At 40.6% G+C, this 20,286-nt stretch overlaps 1 protein-coding gene across 1 annotated transcript; it reads right to left on the reverse strand.

The window, feature by feature from the left end:
• Positions 1-1,207: 1,207 nt before the first annotated feature.
• Positions 1,208-19,803, reverse strand: LOC126066669 (uncharacterized). The gene is made up of 4 exons (XM_049867918.1): positions 19,704-19,803; positions 19,498-19,570; positions 10,080-10,203; positions 1,208-1,549 (listed from the first exon to the last, which is right to left on the reverse strand). The coding sequence occupies exons 1-4, from the start codon at positions 19,801-19,803 to the stop codon at positions 1,229-1,231; spliced, it is 618 nt and encodes a 205-aa protein (XP_049723875.1). The 3' UTR covers positions 1,208-1,228.
• Positions 19,804-20,286: the final 483 nt, after the last annotated feature.

Here is a 20,286-nt window from a genome sequence, read left to right on the forward strand (position 1 = left end):
TTGTCGATTTGGCCAGTGGTTTGTCAATTTTGTTGATCCTTTTGAAGAACCAACTTTTGGTTTTGTTGATTCTTTCCATTGTTTTTCTATTCTCTATTTCATTTATTTCTGCTCTGATCTTTATTATTTCCTTTCTTCTGGTGGCTGTGGGCTTCTTTTGCTGTTCTCTTTCTATTTGTTCTAGTTGTATAGCTAATGTTTTCATTTTGTCCCTTTCTTCTTTTTTGATATGTGCATCTATTGCTATAAACTGACCGCTGAGCACTGCCTTTTTTGTGCCCCAAAGGTTTTGGTGTGACGTGTTTTCATTCCCATTTGAGTCTAGGAATTTTGTGATTCCATCTCTGATTTCTTCTATTAGCCAGTAGTTTTTCAGCAGGGTGTCATTCAGTTTCCATAGAACCGAGTTTTTTTCCTTACTCTTTCTGTTGTTAATTTCTACTTTGATGGCATTGTGGTCAGAGAAGACACTTTGTATTATCTCAACATTTTGGATTTTGTTGAAGGCTGCTCTGTGGTCTCTTCTGGAGAACGTTCCACGTGTATTGGAAAAGAACGTGTACTTTGCAGCTGTTGGGTGGAGTGTTCTATATATGTCTATGAGGTCAAGTTGGCTGATTATGCTCTTTAGCTCTTCTGTACTTTGTTGAGTTTCTTTCTAGATGTTCTGTCCTTTACTGAGAGGGGTGTGTTGAAACCTCCTACTATTATCATGGAACTGTCAATTTCTCTTTTGAGTGCTGTTAGAGTTTGTTTTATGCATTTTGGAGCCCTGTCATCGAGTGAGTAGATGTTTATTACCGTTAAGCCTTCATGATGGATTGAAACTTTAATCATTATATAGCATCCTTCTTTGTCTTTTATACTGGATTTTGTCTTAAAGTCTATTTTATCTGAGATTAGTATTGCCACTCCTGCTCTTTTTTGGAAGTTATTTGCTTGATAAATTTTTTTCTATACTTTGATTTTTAATAAATTTATGTCCTTATTTCTAAGGTGTTTCTCTTGTAGACAGCATATTGATGGATCCTGTTTTTTAATCCTTTCTGTCACTCCATGTCTCTTTATAGCTGTATTTAGGCCATTTACATTCCATGTAATTATTGATAGGTGTGAGTTTTGTAGTGCTTATTTATTTATTTATTACATAAATTAACCCATTTATTACAGGCTAGAGATAAAAAAAAAAAATTTTTTTTTTTTGGAGATATTTCAAATGGTGGAGCTTCTACTGCTCTTTCAATTCCTTCAGTCTTCTGATGGGGGACTTAACTGTGACTGCAGAGGTGGTATTGTAGGTCCAGGCACCACCAGCTACCGTTTTCATGCAGGAACCACAGTGCCAGATCCCCACAGCTCGTCTCTTCATTTTGGTTTTGCCGTAGAAGGAGCAAGTGTACTTGGCATGTTGGCTGATTTCGATTTTCTTCACCATTTTCCTGAGGGAGGCGCCATAACGGGTCCTATATTTACCGACGATCCCGACCTTCTTGGTGCGGTTTGCATCCCCCCTCCTGTGCCCTAATTCTCCCCAACTGGCCAGATCAAACTAGGGCCCAGGGCAGGGCCCGTGCTCCGAGGGCGACACGCTAACCCGGCGCACATGGACCAGACCTGTAGTGCTCATTTTTGTGGTGCTAACGTTTTCTTTGTTCCTCTTACTCTACAATGCTGAGTTCCTTTTGTATGTGGATTTCTTTTGTTTTTGTTTTTTGGGACTTTATGTTTTTCTTCTTTATTTTGATGAGTAGGTTTGTAACTTCCTTTGTATTTCACTGTATCTTTATTAGTATTAGGCATTATCTTCTGAAAGTCTTTGCCAATTTGATAGGTTTTGTTTTAATTTGCATTTTTATAACTAGTAAAATTGAAAGATGTTTCTGTTTTTCTGGATACTCGTGCTTCTTTTATGAAATTTCTTCTCTTAACCACTGCTCAACCATTTTTCTATTGAGGTCTTTGTGTTTTTCTTATTCAGCTATAAAAACTTTTCAAATGTTATGCATATCGATGCTTTGTCTGCAGTATTTATTGCAAATAACTGTACTATTTTCCTTTTGTTTTACGGGCTTTTTGAGGTCTAGGATTTATAAATATTTACGATTTCCTTTGAGATTTTTCTCATTTCTTTTATTTAATTATAGAAGTCTTTCCCATTTGAAATTAAATAAATATGTATCAACTTTTTCCTAGTTGTTTGTTTTTCAAAATTTTTTTTATTTGAAATAATTTTAGTCTTAGAGAAAGTAGCAAGAGTAATATGAAGAATTCCTTTATGCCTTTTACCCAGATTCCCCAAATGTTAATATTTTACACATTTCCCCTATTATGTCCTCTCTTTCTCCCTCTTCCTTCCTTCCTCCCTCCCTCCCTCCTTATTTCTTTCTCCTTGGCTCTAGATCCAGCTGCCTCTTCAACATTTCTACTTGGATGTCCAGTAAGAACCCCAACCTATGGGAAAGAAAGAGAGATAGAATGACTACTGTATCTCTCCGGTTGTATCTATATCTACTGCTATTTTTTAATCTGAATATTTTGTGCATTTCTGGATTAGACATTCAAAAGAAATGTTGACCCACTGAAGCCTGTTCAGATGCAGGTGATCAGAATTGTAGAGTCTGGAATACATGTCTTCTGGAGAAAGATTGAAGTAAATGGAAATGTAAAACAAGAGAAATTTAGGGGAGATAAGTAACTTTAAGTGGAAAGACCACTGAGTGCATTTTTCAGGGGTGCAGAATTTCAGCTCACTGTAATGAAACTCTTTCTAGCAATCAAAACTTCCACAAACAGAACTCTAAAAATCCGTGGCCTTCCCCTCTGGCATTTTTTTCAGGGAGATTGGACCTGTGAACATCAGGTTGGGAGTTGGAATGGAGGATACCTCCTTGTCCCTCCCAGCTCAACACAAGTACTACAAAGCACTGTCCGTTGCTGGCTCTCATCCTGAATGGCCTGTGGATGGCATTTCAATAAACAGGTCTGCCTTACTGAGTTGGCCACCCTGCAGTGGGTGTGAGTAAAATCAGGACCCATTATTCATAAAGCCAGGGCACTGTCTCCAGCCTGTGTGCTCTGTTCCTCATCTTGTGGGCTCCTGGGGAATGTTTCCAGTGTCAAGTAGAGATGCACACAAAGCTCAAGCATTTCCTTTGTAAGCTCTTAAACACTTGGATCAGCTTTTATTTCCTCTGTTGTCTTATCTGTCAAATAGGGAAATATGCACACAAAAAGCTGGTGTGCCAAAGTGCCTATCTGACTGCAAAAGTGACGGTCTTCATTTTTTCCTAGGTCACAGCTGAGTTATTTTGGACTAGGTGGTGGGTTAGGGTGGTGTTGGGTGAAGGGCAGGACATGTGGAGAGATCGCTGCATGGGATGCTATTGACCAGAGTGTGTGGTTCATGTGAATGGGTCAGAAAAGAGGCTGAGAACCTTTGCTTAAGACTATCCATGGCAGGTTGCTTGGCATAACATAATGGAAAGGCATGGTACTACTTCGTAGCCTGACTTCTTGCAGTATTTGTGTTTTTAGTGTATTAGTAGTCATTCACTGTGTGCCTTCTACATGCAGGGTATTTTCCATGCATCAGTTGTAAGCCACATAAATATCTCCAAAGTAGGAATAAATACCCTCTCCCATCATCATAGATGAAGAGGAGCCCTGGTGGTGCTGTGGTTAAGTGCTTAGCTGCTAACCAAAAGGTCAGCAGTTTGAACTCACCAGCTGTTCCAAGGGAGAAAGATGTGGCAGTCTGCTTCTATAAAGATTACAGTCTTGGAAACTCTATGAGGCAGTTCTACCCTGTCCTGTAGGGTCCCTGTGAGTCAGAATTGACTCGATAGCAGTGGGTTATTACAGATGAAAACAATGAGGTTCAGAGGGGTTAATAATTTACCCATTTTGCTACACTTAGAGGCAATGTTCAAAACATGGGCTGTTGCTCAATAAATATTTGTTGAGTAGGTGAAGGTCTTTAATCTCTATCCCCCTACTCTAACTACATATATCAGTTTATTGTTCTCCAAATGTAGATTGCATTCTCTTATTTCTAGGACTTTGTATTTATACCTATAACCCAGATATTAGCTGAATAACTTTGTCTTTGAGATTATCTAAATATGCCTCAGTTACCCATCTCTTCTCATTTGGGAAACCCAGTGTTTTCCCCAAAGTTTCTGTAAATATCTGGAGGCTCTTATCCATATAACCAATTCTGATTCTAACAGGCATAAACCCCCTCTTGATCCTACTTGCATTTTAAATTTATATTATTATTTACTACTGTGTGTTGTTATTTAGCTTCTTAGTTTATTTAGGCACTCAACTAGATGGTAAAACCTGTGAGGAAATTCAGTCTCTGTAATTCCTTAAATCACTAACACGGTGTCTTGCTCATATTCATGATTATTTGATAACTTTGGTCTCCCCTTTTGGCCTCTGCACAATGATGGAAAGAATCCTGTTGATTTTTGCTGAATATTGACTTCATAGAGCTGAACACAGTAGGTATACCCTATAGCAGGTGCTCAAAATATTAGTTGAATAAGCAAATAAATTAAGTGTGCATTCTAGGTTATTGGAAAGAGCATTGGTTTTGGAGACAGACAGACCTGGGTTGGAGTCTTGGTTCTGCCCTAAGAGCACCATGATCTTGTACAAAGCAGTTAACCTCTCTGAACTCAGTTTCCTGATTTTTAAAATGAAACTCTCGTAACACCATGCACGTGGGAGTGTTGTGAACACTTAGCATTTAGGATGAGCTTGACTTAGCATTCAGGATGAGCTTGATAAGTGGTTTGGTTGAGATGGAAACAGAATACAAATTAACTGTTACTGAGGTTGTTTCTTGATTTAAAAAGTTCGTTATAGAATAACATACATGTGTCTTCTTCTTGAGAAGTCCTGTTGTTGTTGTTATTAGGTGCTGTCCAGTCGGTTCTGACTCACAGTGAACCTGTGTATAACAGAAAGCAGCATTGCCTGGTCCTGAACACTCTAAGTCAAAAGATCCTAGGTTGCATCCTAGAAGGGACTCTGAAATCTCATCCACACAGCTTTCTGCTTGGCTGCTGTCTAATCCAGTGTTTGCCAATGGTGGGCCAAAACCATAGAGGGTTAGGATGTTTATAGACACTCCATGTGAAAAGGGTTTTGCAGTAAAGAAAATATCGAGAAGTGTTATATTAAAAGTGTAATAAGTGTCCTTTCAGCAGGACCTCACACATATTTTAATATTCTAAGAACATGGTGTAATTGGTAGCATTTTCCACTCTTAAATGACCACAGAATCCTTAAAAAAAAAATTTTTTTTGCCACATCTTGAAATATTGATCAGTATGTGTTTCTTAGAATATTCTTGAGAAAATAAAAGAGGGTTCCTTTCTACTCTTGTGCCAAAGCATTGTAAAAGTAACCCATTTCAGTGTACATGATGTCTTCTTTAGAATATAAAAGAGGGAATTGGAAAAGATTTATGGCTAGGAGTAATAGAGTGATATTCCCAAATCAATGCTTTGTGAGAATGACAGTTATGAAAATAACAGCGGCCAGCCATTCTGACGCCTCTGTTAGAAGGCAAATAAAGCCAAATTTTCTGAACTTGCTGTCATCCTCCTCCAGCTCTCAAGGCTCAAACCATCGTCTCGCACTGAGTGTGGAGTTTTCGCTGGTACACTGGAGAGAAGCCAGAAGCTTGTTTTCATTCTCAGAGCATGGCTCTTAGAAGAGAAATTCCAAAAATTTAAGCGGGAGAGGAACCTTTCAGGTAGAACCTGGTCTAAATAAACCCTTCATTGTATAGCCAAGCGACTTTATTTTTGACTCTTTATAGTTTTGTCAGAAAAAGACAAAACTCCTCTTCATCAGAGATCATTTTATGTTGCAACCCGAGGCCTGCTTGCCTTTTTCTAAGCTTTGAGATTTTGTGATGAACTGAGAAACGGCCTCTATTTGCACGTTGCATCTCACCTGTGAGTACCTGTTGGCAGCATTAGGCGATACTTTGTAGGTATTGTGCTAAGTGAACAGCCTTTATTACTGCAGTTTATTTTTTAATAATTTCCAGGAGTTGAGCTCTGCCCAGAATGCTTTGGTTGACTTCTCTATGTGATAATCTGAGTGAGTGAGACCAGTGATTTCAGTGGTAATTCCCCCTTTCTTTTTGTTTTCCTTTTGAAACACAAATTTCTCTACTTTGGAAGGCACTTACTCTCCCTGAGAAATCATTGAATTTTCTCTTTTATCAAACAGGCCTCGGGGAGGTAAGAGCTGGAGTAAGGATCTGCTGTGACACAGCCCGCACACTTTCAGTTATGTCTCTACCTTCGAAAGGTAAGATTCTATGTCATAGGAAGTTGTACTATATATATATATATTTTCAATTTACACATTTACTTGTAATGTAGCTAAAATAAAGGAAACGTTTTTTCGAGGTCTGGCTTTTCTAACGATATGTGACACTTAAACAAGTTGTCGCCCAGTCGGTACTGACTCATGGTGCCCTCGTGTTGTCAGAGCACAACTGTGCTCCGTGGGGTTTTCAATGGCTAACTTTTGGGGAGTGGATTGCCAGACCTTCCTCTGAGGCACCTCTGGCTTCACTCCAACCTCCAGCCTTTAGGGTAGCAGCTGAGCGTATTAACCACTTGCACCATTCAGGGACTCCCAGCCACACTTATTGGGTACTTACTATATGTCAACCTTTAAGACGGTTATCTAATCATCAGAACAATCTTTTACAGATGAGAAAATGCAGGCGCCAGGATATGCCCGGGCAGCAGCCCCAGAGCCTGGGCTCCTGGTCATGTCCTTCTAACGCTGAGCCTGGTGCTCCAGCAGAGTCTCAGGGAATTATTGGGGGCCGAGGGCATACCCCCCGCCTCACCCACCCTTTCTCTACAAAACCCATCCTTCCTGTGCCTATAAAGTAAAAGGCTACCTATTAGTTGTCTCAAATAAACAAAGGGGTAGGGGTAAGCTGAGAATTTGGGTGGGGTAGAGAAGTGAGGTCAGTTCTCATCGCCTTGGAAACCCACCTCAGTCAGCCAAATATGCCTGGTTAAGGGCACAACACAGATTAGCCCCTGACCCTGCCTCCCCAGGGACTTTGCCAAAGTCCTATGGGGAGGGGACTGCATAAAATGCTAAAAACAACTAAAAAATGAAAGAAAATAAAATAGGGCAGCTAATTATTTCTTTGGAGCCCTGGTGGCCCGTGGTTAAGAGCTCAGCTGCTAATCTGCTTCTCCTTGGAAACCCTACTGGGCAGTTTGGAATTGACTCGATGGCAACAGGCAAGTATGAATGGACAGAGCTGGTTGTTGGGTTGGAGACAGGATGGTATTTCCTGCAGTTTAGCCAAGTGATAGAATGGAAGACGATGGTGGCTAAGGCTGCTATCATGGGGACCTGGGAGCCTCTCACGGGTGGGAGTAGCTGAAGTGGAAGGCATGCTGTCAGTCATGGCTCATGGTGAGTGTGTGTAAGATACCCCAGGCATCCCCCTGGCCATGAGGGCCTGGGTTTTATGCTAGATTTCCAGTGACTCTGGAAGCCGGTCTTGTTACTGTGATACGTCTTTATATTGTAATTTCTATGAGGTATTGGTCACTATAAGGAGCCCCAGTGGTGCCGTGGTTAAGAGCTCATATGCCAATGGAAACGCTGGCAGTTTGAACCCATCAGCCACTCTGCAGGAGAAAGATGTAGCGGTCTTTGTTGTTAAAGATTACAGCATAGGAAACCCTATGGGGCAGTTCTACTCTGCCCTGCAGGGTCACTATAAGTCAGAATGGACTTGGCAGCGGTGGGTTAGGTTTAAGGGTTGGGTCACACAGCCTGATGTTGATTAATCCATTTGTGAGATATTTAAGGTAAGAGGTTCTAGACTCTCAATACACTACTGCTGTGCTTCCTGCCTGCGTGATCGAAAAAGGGTCTTCTTTACTTAGAAGTGAAAGACTCTAACAGGACACTGTCGTTCATTTTCATACTTTTGCTTCCATTTTTTCAACATGTATTTTATTTTCATTTTCTTGTGTATTTTCTTCCATTATGCTGGTCTTTAAAAGATTCACATTTTATATAAAAAAAAATTTTTTTTTTTTTATATAAGTAAATGGTTAAATAGAATAAATGGATTACAGTTTGTGGTCTACATATTAACAATATTCTGGTTTCTGTATGTAGCTAGAACCAGAAATTCTGTCTTTACTGAAATCCTCTAGAATTACCATCCTGTTTCCTGAAACTCCCAATCAGGAGAGAAAATGTTCTCTCTCTACCAGGAAATGAATTTACACTCATAATTTCTTGAAACAGATTCCCTGATGGGCATGTGAAAAATAACTTTTTTTCACTATTGACAAAAACTAAGCCTGGCCAGAGGACACTGAGTGACGATTAAACGGATCATTATAAACTTGATTCCTTAATCTATCTGTAGCTACGTAAGGACGCATCAATTATTCTGGTTCAAGTGTTGACGTCTGCCAATAAATAAAGAAAATGATTTTTTTTGTTTTAACATATGGCTGTGTTCCTAGGTTTGAGTAAGAGAAAGAACCATAGTTAAGTATACAAATAAATCTTTGTTAACTGAACTGGATTTGGGTGAAAAATAATGAACAATTTAATATTTGTTTTTCTAGTCAAGGGCACCTCTCCGATTAAAATATGCTTATGTTACTGACTTTTCCATAATTCATACTGCAGAGACCAGTCTTTTTCAGACACCACTGTGTCATCATCACGGCTTGGTTAAGATATAGGATGTAAAGTTTTAGTTTATTAAAAACTTTGCAATCCTCTAAACATTTTTAAATAAGTGTTTCTCTAATTATAAAGTGATAACATGCTTAATGCAGACAACTTGGAAAATATAGAAAAGCACAAAGGAAGGCAAAACAAAATAAAACAAAAGAACATTCACCCCAAAATTCACCAGTTACCACACCATTAATACCTTGGTGTATTTTGGTCCTTATAGTACTTTTTCTAGATCAGGTATGTATTTAGAACTTTCACGAGACTCACACTTTTACGTCTTGGTGGATCCTTTTCAACAAGCAGAATACAAAATTATAAACACAAAAGTAAGCATAAAGTGAGACAGAAATCACAACAAATAATAAAATTGGTAAAGTTGAAAAAATCACACAATCCAGAAAATAACAAATTATTGTTCTTATTATTTTATTGCTAGACATTATTCTACAAAACCTTCCCTTTCCCCTCTTCCAATATTTTTGGCTGATACTCATTGATTGCCTCTCTAAGACAATGATTTTGTATTGCCATTTTCTATAGAGAGACTAGAAAGATAATTTAGTCTTTTACGTTGTTGTTGTTGTTACGTGCCGTCTAGTTGGTTCCAACTCATAGTAGCCCTATGTACAACAGAGCGAAACATTGCCCAGTCCTGTGCCATCCTCACAATTATTGTTATGCTTGAGCCCATTGTTACAGCCACTATGTTAATCCATCTCTTTGAGGGTCTTCCTCTTTTTTGTGGACCCTCTACCAAGCACAGTGTCCTTCTCCAGGAACTGATCCCTCCTGATAACATGTCCAAAGTACTTGAGATGAAGTCTTGCCATCCTTGCTTCTAAGGAGCATTCCGGTTGTGCTTATTCCAAGACAGATTTCTTTACTTTCTGGCAGTCTATGGTATATTCAATGTTCTTCACCAATACCATAATCCAAAGGCATCAATTCTTTGGTCTTCTGTATCCATTGTCCAGCTTTCACATGCATATGAGGCAGTTGAAAACACCATGGCTTTTCCCTCATGTGGTTGATCAAAACTCATTTTTTATTATCAATAATTTAGAAGTCTTTTTTTTTTTTCAGTTTTACGACTCATTGGTAGTGTCATATCTGTAACTTCCTCTGTTTTTGCTGGAAGGTGGGAGTATATTTCTGGCCAAGGGGCAAGCCCTTTGACCTCATAAGGAATTCCTCCCAGGTGGCTCCCTGAGAGTGAAATGGGCTGTGGCTGAAATCATTCTCCTTGGGAAAAGATAGGGTCCATGTGCTCTAGGAGGTTCACCAGCTTAGGGTTAGAGGCTGGTACTTACGGAGGTATGTCTGGCTGCCTTCAGGCTGTTGAACCCCAAGACTTCCACCAGGGTAGACAGGGTGACCCCTGGTGGGGCAGAGGCTAGAGTTATTTCTCTCTGAACATGACCAACCTTGGAAGAGCTGTTGCAAGTGAAGTATGGTAGTTTGTGGTAAATTCACCCTGTTCTTCATACGTATTTGAAGTAAATGATATTTTAGTGGTCTGGTTTTTTTTCCATTTAGCAATGTATTGTGACTTTTTCCCATGCGAACAAATATTTTTCTCCAACATGATATTTAATACTATAGTTTACTTAACTGATGTTTTATTGGCCGACATTTAGTTCTTTTCTGATTTTTTATAAGAAAAGCTGCATCTGACATTCCCATGCACATGTCTGATGCCATCTTTCAAGGTGATTTTTTCTTTGGGTAAATTTCTAGAGGTGGCATTGATGGGTGAAAAGGCGTGCAGATTTTTTTTCTAAACTTTTGATATATACGCGTCTGTATATCTACAGAAAACCCTGGTGGTGCAGTGGTTAAGAGCTACAGCTGCTAACCAAAAAGTCGGCAGTTCAAATCCACCAGGCGCTCCTTGGGGCAGTTCTACTCTGTCCTTTAGGGTCGCTATGAGTCAGAACTAACTCAACGGCAACGGGTTTTATATATCTACATCTATCTATCTATCACCTGTCTATCTACTATCTCTCTGTCTGTCTGTCTACTTGTCTACCTGTCTGCCTGCCTGCCTGCCTGTCTGTCTGTCTGTCTATCTATCTATCTATACATATAGCCAAGTAATTGTACAGAAATATTTGGTCAATGTATCCTTCCAACAACAATGTAGGAGAATAAAAGACTGCATTTCTTGAGTGAGCAGTATTATAAATTAAAACTATTACTCAGCACCCTGGAGAGAGCTATTAAGGAACTGCGGACTGTTTTGAGAGAGACATACACAAGCCTTGCCTGCCTAACACATTTATCAGAATAAGGCCATGTAGCAGCACTTATGTGAACGACTTTCCAAAAGCTTTTCAGTGACATCAACAGCCTGTGGCCTGTCACTGAGTTTTGCTACTTAGGCAGTATGTATGATGTATGATCTGATGTTAAAAGTACTTTAAAAAGCATTCATGAAGGTTTGGATGTCCTTTGGGAGACTGAGAGAGTGTGGTGCCAACAGGAGTTGAAGCCCCCATCGAATTCACTGTCTTCAGTGCTGTGTTGATGCTCACTGGTCAAGAAGGATGGTAGCAGCTGGTATTTTCTAGCCAGGCATGAATGCATAATTACGGTTTTATGCCAATAAATGTGATGGCATGGTCATTTTTTATCTTCTTGTATTCACTATGAAATATGAAGAAGCAAGGGAAGAAAGCATAATAAAAGCTATACGATGCTATTAGTGAAGGCCAGAAAGACAAGGAACAAGAGAGTTACCTATTGCTAAGCAATTGAACCAATTACTCTTTAATTAATAATGCCTAGAATCTCTGCATGCACACAGAAAGGATTTATTTTATAAAAACTTAATGTTTTGAATATTTAGTCTTTTGTGAACCCACAGTTTAAAATTCATTAAAATCTTGTCTAGGGCAGTTCCTTCAGTGTGATGTTATAAATAAGTCAAATTTAATCAAAATTTTAATTTCACATTCCATGAAAATGAGTAGTGATTTCTCTTAATAACTGGCTCATGCATCTTTTTTAAGAAATGCAAAGGGTAAACCTACAAACATATCAGCCTAAGGTAGAGGTTATAAAATTGAATGCAAGAAAGAAAAATAAGGTTCGAACAGCACATAGCGTTTGCTACACGTTGGGTCTTACGGCATCGGGTATATGCAGTACGTTGCTGTAACCAGGCAAACATACCTCTGTCCCATTTCCCTGGGTGCAGCCACAATCTCCATTGCTCATGCTTGATGTCCAAGCGTAATACGGTTGTGCTTGCTTTGTTGGAGTCCAGATCACGTGAGGAGCTGCAGCTGTAACAGAACGCAGTTCAGTTTTTCAGCCTCCTTACTACAGGAAGGCACGCTAGAAGGGGACTGAAGTCACTTTTGAGTAAGCACACGTGCCAGATTGGACACAGGCCATTTAATGTCTTCACACAGAGTGTGTATCATCTTAGGGGTTAGTGGCTGGTGCATAATATGCTGAATTCACCCAACAATCCAATTCAATATTATCTTTGAGGGTTGCTGCAGTTATCTAGTGGTGCTGTAACAGAAATACCACAGATGGATGGCTTTAATGAAGAGAAATTTATTCTCTCACTGTCTAGGAGGCTAGAAGTAAGAATTCAGGGTGCCAGTTCCGGGGGAAGTCTTTCTCTGTCAGATCTGCGGGAAGGTCCTTGTCATCAATCATCCACAGTCAAGGAGCTTTTCCGAGCAGGGACCCTGGGTCCAAAGGACTCACTATTCTTTCTCCTGGCTCTTGTTTCTTGGTGGTATGACATCCCCTCATTTCTCTGCCGGCTTCTCTCTTTTATATTTCGAAAGAGATTGGCTCAAGACACAATCCAATCTTGTAGATTGAGTCCTGCTCATTAACGTAGCTGCCGTGAATCCCATCTCATCAACATCATAGAGAGAGGATTTACAACAATAAGAAAATCACATCAGGTGACAAAATGGTGGCTAATCACACAATACTGGGAATCAAGGCTCAGCCAAATTGATAACATATTTTTTGGGGACACAATTCAATTCATGATTGGGGTGCCTACCAGGAGCTTCAGGATCTACAAAAAAAGATTATTCAAACTACTTCCATTTAAAAAAGAAAAGTCCACAAATAATCATCTGGCAGAATATACCAAAATGCTATGGCTGATATAAGAGAAGAAGCATGAATTACTTTGAAGCATTCAAAGGAAGGAGAGATCATACGTTGTCAGAAGATCTGAGAGACGTCATGGGGAGGTGGCATTTGAGATATGCCTTAGAAGATAGAACTTGGGCAGGTGAAGATGTGACATTGTAGGTGGAGTGAACAGAATGTGTAGAGGTGCAGTTTCATAAAAACATGGCATGTTTTCGGGGGACAGAAAGTCACAGAGTCCTATAGAAATGCAGAGGGGTGGTGAATATAATGCTGTAAACTTAATCTGTGATTGAGGGAATGTTATGGCTTAATTCATCGGGCAATGGGGTGCTGGTAGACAGAGAGGTGATGGGAGATGGTTATTAAGATTTTGAGCAGGGAGCGACATGATCAGAGTCTAGACTTAGTACCAGTACTCTGATTTGAATGTGTTGTATTGCTTGGAATAGAGAGAGGCTGAAGATAGAGGACAAGAATGGAGACCATAGCCATAATCCACTGGACTGACCATAGGGACCTGAACAATGGTGGCAGAAGTGTATACCCATTCAGAATCCTGGTTGTGAGCATTAGAAACCATTTCTGGCTAACCTAGGTGAAAAGGGAATTTACTGGAAGTACTGATGAGAAAGCTGGGGCAACAACCAAAGCAAATAGTCAGAATCCAGAGGAGGAAAGAAAGCTGGAACCACAGCTTAGATGAATTCACATAAATAATGTGGTTAGAGTCTTGGGGCTGGCTCTTGCTGGGGAACGTGCCGTTGGTCTGTTGGTGATTTTGCCGTTGTGTATACGTTCTAAACTGTTTCTGCACCTTTGTGTCACTCCCTTAACTTCAAAGGTAGAAGAATCTGACTGACTGGGTTTTGGCCAGGAGACTGGAAGAGAGGGGCTCCCTGACTCGGCCTTTCAAGGTGTGAGTTGGAGTGCAGCACCTCCCCAACACTACACACAGTGAAAAAAGGGGTTTACTTGCTGGGAGGTCAATAAGAAAAAAGGGCAACGTTCACAGGACCCTAGCCCTCTGGTTTCTCAACAAGTTCATATATCCTTTCCCTATGTTTTCACTGGAGAAGGAAAAAAAAAAAAAAAGGAATATTGCTCCAATAACCAAGAACATATGCACTCCTTCTTCAGTGGAAATAATTGAAAGCCTTGTCAGATTTTGCATCTGGTTCAGCCATCTCTGAGAAATGCTCATTCTTCTTCTAGGTGTGTCTCCATCTCACCTTGCTCTTCTGCCATCTCTGAACTCATTTGTAATACCGACCATCACCGGTATCTTTAATAACGGGAGAAGGAGAGAGGAAGTGGGAAGGAGAGGTCACCAAGCCCTAGTCCAGAGGCTGTTTACAGTTTGTGACATGCCCCTCCACGACCCTGTTGAGGTCCCTCTGCCTCTGGTGTTAGAGGGTTTTCGATCAGCAGGGTGATCCCAATCCTTATTACTTTGGGACACAAGCCTTTGGTTGCCTTCCGTCTCTGAAGATGCAGTGGCCTTGCAGTATCCAGAGTGAGCCCATTAACATGTCAGATCATATCACGACCCTGCTCAAAACCCTGTGGTGGCCCTCATTTTGATCAAAATAAAAACCAACGTCCTTGTGGTGGCTTACGAGGTACTACAGGATTGGTCCATCTACTTCTTTTCCTCACCTCTTAATCCTCTCCCCTTGCTCGCTCCTCTTGGGGTACGCTGACATTCTGCTTTTCGGCCTCTGTTCTGCCCTCCTCCCGCATCCACATGGAAACTCTCCCATTCCTTCAAGCCTTTGCTCAGATGCCACCTTCTCAATCAGCCTTCCCTGACCCCTCTGCACATCCTTACCTCTTTAACCTGCTCTGCTTATTATGTTTTTCCATAGCCTTATCATTTGCCCACTTAGTATACAGTCCTGGTGGTGCAGTGGTTAAGAGCTATGGTGAGCTACTGCTGCTAACCAAAAAGTCGGCAGTATGAATCCACCAGCCGGTCTTGGAAACCCTATAGGGTGGTTCTGCTCTGTCCTATAGAGTCTCCATCAGTCAGAATCGAATAGACGGCAACAGTTTTTTTTTTTTAACTTACTACGCTTCCTGTGTTATGTCTGTCTTCATTAGAATATATGCTCCTTGAGAACAGGCATCTTTATTTTTTTCACTGCTATATTCTAAATGCTTGTTATAGTACCTGCAATGAGTAGGTGTTAAATAAATTTTTGTTATATTAGTTAATTAACTTATACCTGGATATGGCTAAATGAGAGGAGTTTCCTGTACCAGTGATGTGAAATGGAGTCCCTGAGTGGTGAGAACTATTAACATACTCAGTGGCTAATCAAAAGGTTGGAGATTTGAATGCACCCAGGGGCAGCTGGAAAGAAAGACCTGGTGAGCTACTTCTGAAAAATCAGCCACTGAAAACCCTATGGATCACAGGTCTACTTTGAGAAACATGGGGCTGTCATGAGTCAGAGTGGGCTCGATGGCAACTGGTTACCGTCACTGTTAGGTGCCATCAAGTTGGTTCTGACTCATAGTGACCTTACGAGCAACAGAATGAAACACTGCCCTGACCTATGACATCCCCACAATCGTTGCTATGTTTGAACCCGTTGTTGCAGCCACTGTGTTAATCTACCTTGTTGAGGGTCTTTCTCTTTTTTGATGACCTTCTACTTTACCAAGCATGATGTCCTTCTCCAGGGACTGGTCCCTCCTGTTAACATGTCCAAAGTCCTTAAGATAAAGTCTTGCCATCCTCCCGTCTAAGAATCATTCTGTCTGTACTTCTTCCAAGACAGATTTGTTTATTCTTCTGGCAGTCCATGGTATATTCAATACTCTTCGCCAATACCATAATTCAAAGGCATCAAATCTTCTCCAGCCTTCCTCATTCATTGTCCAGCTTTCCCATGCATATGAAGTGATTGAAAATACCATGGCTTGGATAAGGCACACCTTAGTCTTCAAGGTGACATATTTGCTTCTTAACACCTTTAAGAGGCTGTTTGCAGAAGATTTGCTCAATGCAATACATTGTTTGGTTTCTTGACTGCTGCTTCCATGGGTGTTGATTATGGATCCAAGTAAAATGAAATCCTTGACAGCTTAGATATTTTCATGCTGTTGTTTATTGGTCCAGTTGTAAGGATTTTTGTTTTCTTTATGTTGAGTTGTAATCCACACTGAAGACTTTGGTCTTTGATCTTCATCAGTAAGTGCTTCAAGTCCTCTTCACTTTCAGCAAGTAAGGTTGTGTTATGTGCATAATACAGGTTGTTAATGAGTCTTCCTTCAATTCTGATGCTTTCTTCTTCATATAATCCAGCTTCTCAGACTATTTGCTCAACGTACAGGCTGAATAAGTATGGTGAAAGCATACAACACTGGCACACACCTTTCCTGACTTCAAACCATGCAGCATCCCCTTGTTCTGTTTGAACGACTGCCTCTTGGTCTATGTACAGGTTCTGCATGAGCACAATTAAGTATTCTGAAATTCCCATTATTCAAAATATTATCCATAATTTTTTTTACAATCCACACAGTCGAATACCTTTGACTAGTCAATAAAGTACAGGTAAACATCTTTCTGGTATTCTCTGCTTTAGCCAAGATAAAACCATTTGGCATCAGCAATTATATCCCTCATTCCTTGAATTTCTGGCAGTTCCCTGTCAATGTATTGCTGCAACTGTTTTTAAGTTATTTTCAGCAAAATTTTACTTTCTTTTGATATTAATGATATTATTCAATAATTTCTGCATTCTCTTGGATCATCTATGCTTGCAATGGGCATAAATATGGATCTCTTCCAGTTGGTTGGCCAAATTTCTTCGCAAAGACGAGTGAGTTATTCCAGCATTGCTTCTGTTTGTTGAAGCATCTCAATTGGTTTTCCATCAATTCCTGGAGCTTTGTTTGTCACCAATGCCTTCAGTGCATCTTGGACTTCTTCCTTCAGTACCACCATGTTTTGATCATATGCTACCTCCTGAAATGTTGAATGTCCACCAGTTCTTTCTGGTACAGTGACTCTGTGTATTACTTCCATCTTCTTTTGATGCTTCCTGCATTTTTTGATATTTTCCCTTTCAGCTTGTGAAATGCTGTGTGTTCTTCCCTTTTAGTTTTCTAACTCCAGGTCTTTGCATATTTCATTATAATACTTAGTCTTCTTGAGCCACCCTTTGAAATCTGTTCAGCTCTTTTACTTCATCATTTCTTTCTTTTGCTTTAGCTACTCTACTTTTAAGAAAATATTCCAGAGTCTCTTCTGACATTCAGTTTGGTCTTTCCATTTTTTCTCCTCTTATAAATGACCTTTTGCTTTTTTCATGCTTGATGTTCTTGATATCATCCCACAACTCATCTGGTCTTCAGTCATTAGTGTTCAATGCATCAAATCTATTCTTGAGATTGTCGCTAAATTCAGGTGCAATATACTCAAGGTCATAGTTTGGCTCTTGTAGGCTTCTTTTAATTTTCTTCAGCTTCATCTTGAACTTGCATATGAAAGATTGATGGTCTGTTCAGCAGCTGGTCCCTGGCCTTGTTCTTACTGATAATATTGAGCTTCTCCATCATATCTTTCCATATATTACTGTGGAAAGAGTATCTGGTTACTAGTTAGTCAGAAATAATCACTAGTACCATTTTTTTTTTACCATAACAATGGACAATGAATAGGGAAGACTGAAGAATAGATGCCTTTGAATTATGATGTAGGTGAAGTATATTGAATGTACCACAGACTGCCAGAAGAATTTACAAATTTGTCTTGGAAGAAGTACAGCTAGAATGTTCCCTAAAAGCGACACTAGCAAGACTTCATCTCACATACTTTGGATATGTCATCAGGAGGGACCAGTCCCTGGAGAAGGACACAGTGCTGAGTAAAGTATCAAAAAAGAGGAAGTTTCTCAAGGAGACAAATTGACACAGTGGCTGCAACAATGGTCTCAAACAGCAATGATTGTGAGGATGGTGCAGGACTAGAAAGTGTTTTGTTCTATTGTACATAGGGCTGCTATGAGTCAGAACCAACTTGATGGCACCTAATCACAACAATAACACCATAACACCATTTCCTTCATTTTTTCTCCACTGGCATGCGATGCCTGAAGCTGTCAGCTTCACCGTTGTTGTGTTCCAGTATTAGTTGCTATTTTCAAACATTTATTGCATCTTGTATGTTAGCACTGCAACTTTGCTAATGTTTCATTTTGGGCACTGTAACCAGGTTTCTAATAGGCTAGTCCATTGTTGCATAGTGCCTGCTGCGTCTGGGTGTTGTGCAGTATGAATCCCACTGAGTCCTAAGCACTGGCTGGCTACCTTAGTCTTTTACTCAAGATCCCTGAGACCGCTGAACTCTGAGAATATTTACTGGGGACTCAGTATCTTTATTGTCATGGATCTGTCTCCCATCCTGTAGCATGCATGTCTCTTTCAAGGCATCCATAGTACTTGATATTTCTTGCTGTCCGGGTCCTATCAACATGATATGGTATCAGCAAAGTAGTGGAGTAGCATGATGTCCAGAGGGATGTTTAGGTGATCAGTGTCCTGTAGACTCAGTTCTGGCACCAAATCTCCAATTGGTTCAACACTGGGGCAAGAATGTTAAAAGGTACTGCTATGTTGCCAAGTGACAAGAATTAATTTCTGGCATTTTCTTTATATTGGGATACAGTGGTTAAGAGCTCGGCTGCTCACCAAAAGGTCAGTAGTTCGAATCCACCAGCTGCTCCTTGGAAACCCTATGTGGCCTCTCTACTCCATCCTGTAGGGTCACCATGCATCAGAATTGACTTGACAGCAATGGGTTAGAAGCACTGACTGGTTCAGAACTGCATTCCAAGTGCCAGGCCTAAACTGCCTTGCTCTTGTAAGGGGACAACTTCTAAAACAGGTGCTCTTGTTTATTAGCAAATGAGCTGGCTCTTCAAATCCTCTTTCTATAGCTAAGACCTAGCTATCTTCTGCACTGGCCAAACTGAAAGAGTTATATTGCCATGCATAGCGTCACCACCTATGCATGTTTTAAATCTTTCATGGTGATGTTAATTTCTGAAATTTTCCCCAAGAAAGTGTTAGTTTTTTTTTTTTTTTTTTTAAAGCTTCTAATAAACCATTTTCTACAGGAAGAGGAATGAACAGATGGCCACTTGGCCCTTTTTCCCTCTTAACTCCTACTGCCACAGTCTAATGAGCTAATGCAGGGAGCCTTTCAGTTCTGGGTAGATAACCTCAGATTGTGCTTGGAGATTTACTGGGATTAACATAAGAGAGACTCGGGTCTGAACCCCGTTTACTATTTGGTTGTCACCTCAGACCTCTGTTGACCAGGTTTGGAGCATTATTCATTAAATAGGTCAAATAGGACCTCAGTGAGCTGCTCATGTATCTGTCCCAAGGACCCTGGCCACTGCCAAAGAACTGGACCATTTGGATTCCATCTTGCCTGGATACCTGTTATGAAAGCCACCATACTTTGCTGGTGAATATTAAGGGCTTTGGCTCTCCAGGATTCTTCAAATCCAAGTGAAACCAGAAGATCCATTTCAATTTAGCATCTCACAATGGACTCCTCTGCCAAACCAGACCAGTTACTCTTCACAGGTGTTGGTGCTGCCCTCAAAGGCCTTGTGAATGGGGACGTCTGGATCACTTCGGGGCACGTAGTCTGGGAGCGAGTGGGTGTGCTTCACAGGGTAAACGCACTGCAGTGCTCCTATTTTCCTGAGTCTCCAGAGCCATCCACGACAGTATGCTGAGGAAGGTCTGGTGTTTCACCTGTGCCTAGTGGGGTCCAGCACCGATGCTGGCTTCCATGAACCAGCTGGGCACACTGTTAGGACTACTCCTGGCTACTTGAGAAAGGGTGTCGAATCCAGAATTTCTGCTGAGTATGCCCATGCCGATAAATTTAGGTCTAATCGAAAATTTTTCTTCCTTGGTTGAATACCTTAAAATACATTCTTACAAATATTCGCTCGAGTTTTGCCAATATAAGCAAGTGAAGTTCTATTGTTTTTGGTGTATCATCTTTTATGCTTGGGTTTGAATGTTTTATTGGCCTTCAGGGGCATGTTTGGATATGACTCCAGCTATATGACTGGAGCCAGTGAGGTGTCCCTGTGTGTGAGAATGCATGAGTGAGTGTGTGTGAGTATGTGTGGGTGAGTGTGAGTGTGTAAGAGTGTGAGTGAGTGTGTGCAAATATGTGTGGGTGAGTGTGTGAATGTATGTGAGCATGAGTGTGTGTGACTGTGAGTGCGAGAATGTGTGAGTGTGTGTGTGAGAGTGAGTGTGTAAGGGTGTGAGTGTGTGCAAGTGTGTGTGAGTGTGATTGAGTATGAGAGTGTGTGAGTGTGAACATGTGTGAGCATGAGTGTGTAT

This window comes from Elephas maximus, chromosome 24 (assembly GCF_024166365.1).
Source record: "Elephas maximus indicus isolate mEleMax1 chromosome 24, mEleMax1 primary haplotype, whole genome shotgun sequence".
Lineage (NCBI taxonomy): Eukaryota > Metazoa > Chordata > Mammalia > Proboscidea > Elephantidae > Elephas > Elephas maximus.

Bases quoted from the DNA above. Each gene is read 5' to 3' on its own strand.
- LOC126066669 (XM_049867918.1), bottom strand. From the start codon at position 19,803: ATGGGCATACTCAGCAGAAATTCTGGATTCGACACCCTTTCTCAAGTA. The intron at 10,204-19,497 runs GTAACTGGTCTG...CACTTGCAACAG, and splicing joins AGCACCAACACCTGTGAAGA to CTCTTCCAAGGTTGGTCATG. The intron at 1,550-10,079 runs GTAAGTACCAGC...CCTGGGCCCTAG, and splicing joins AGGCAGCCAGACATACCTCC to TTTGATCTGGCCAGTTGGGG.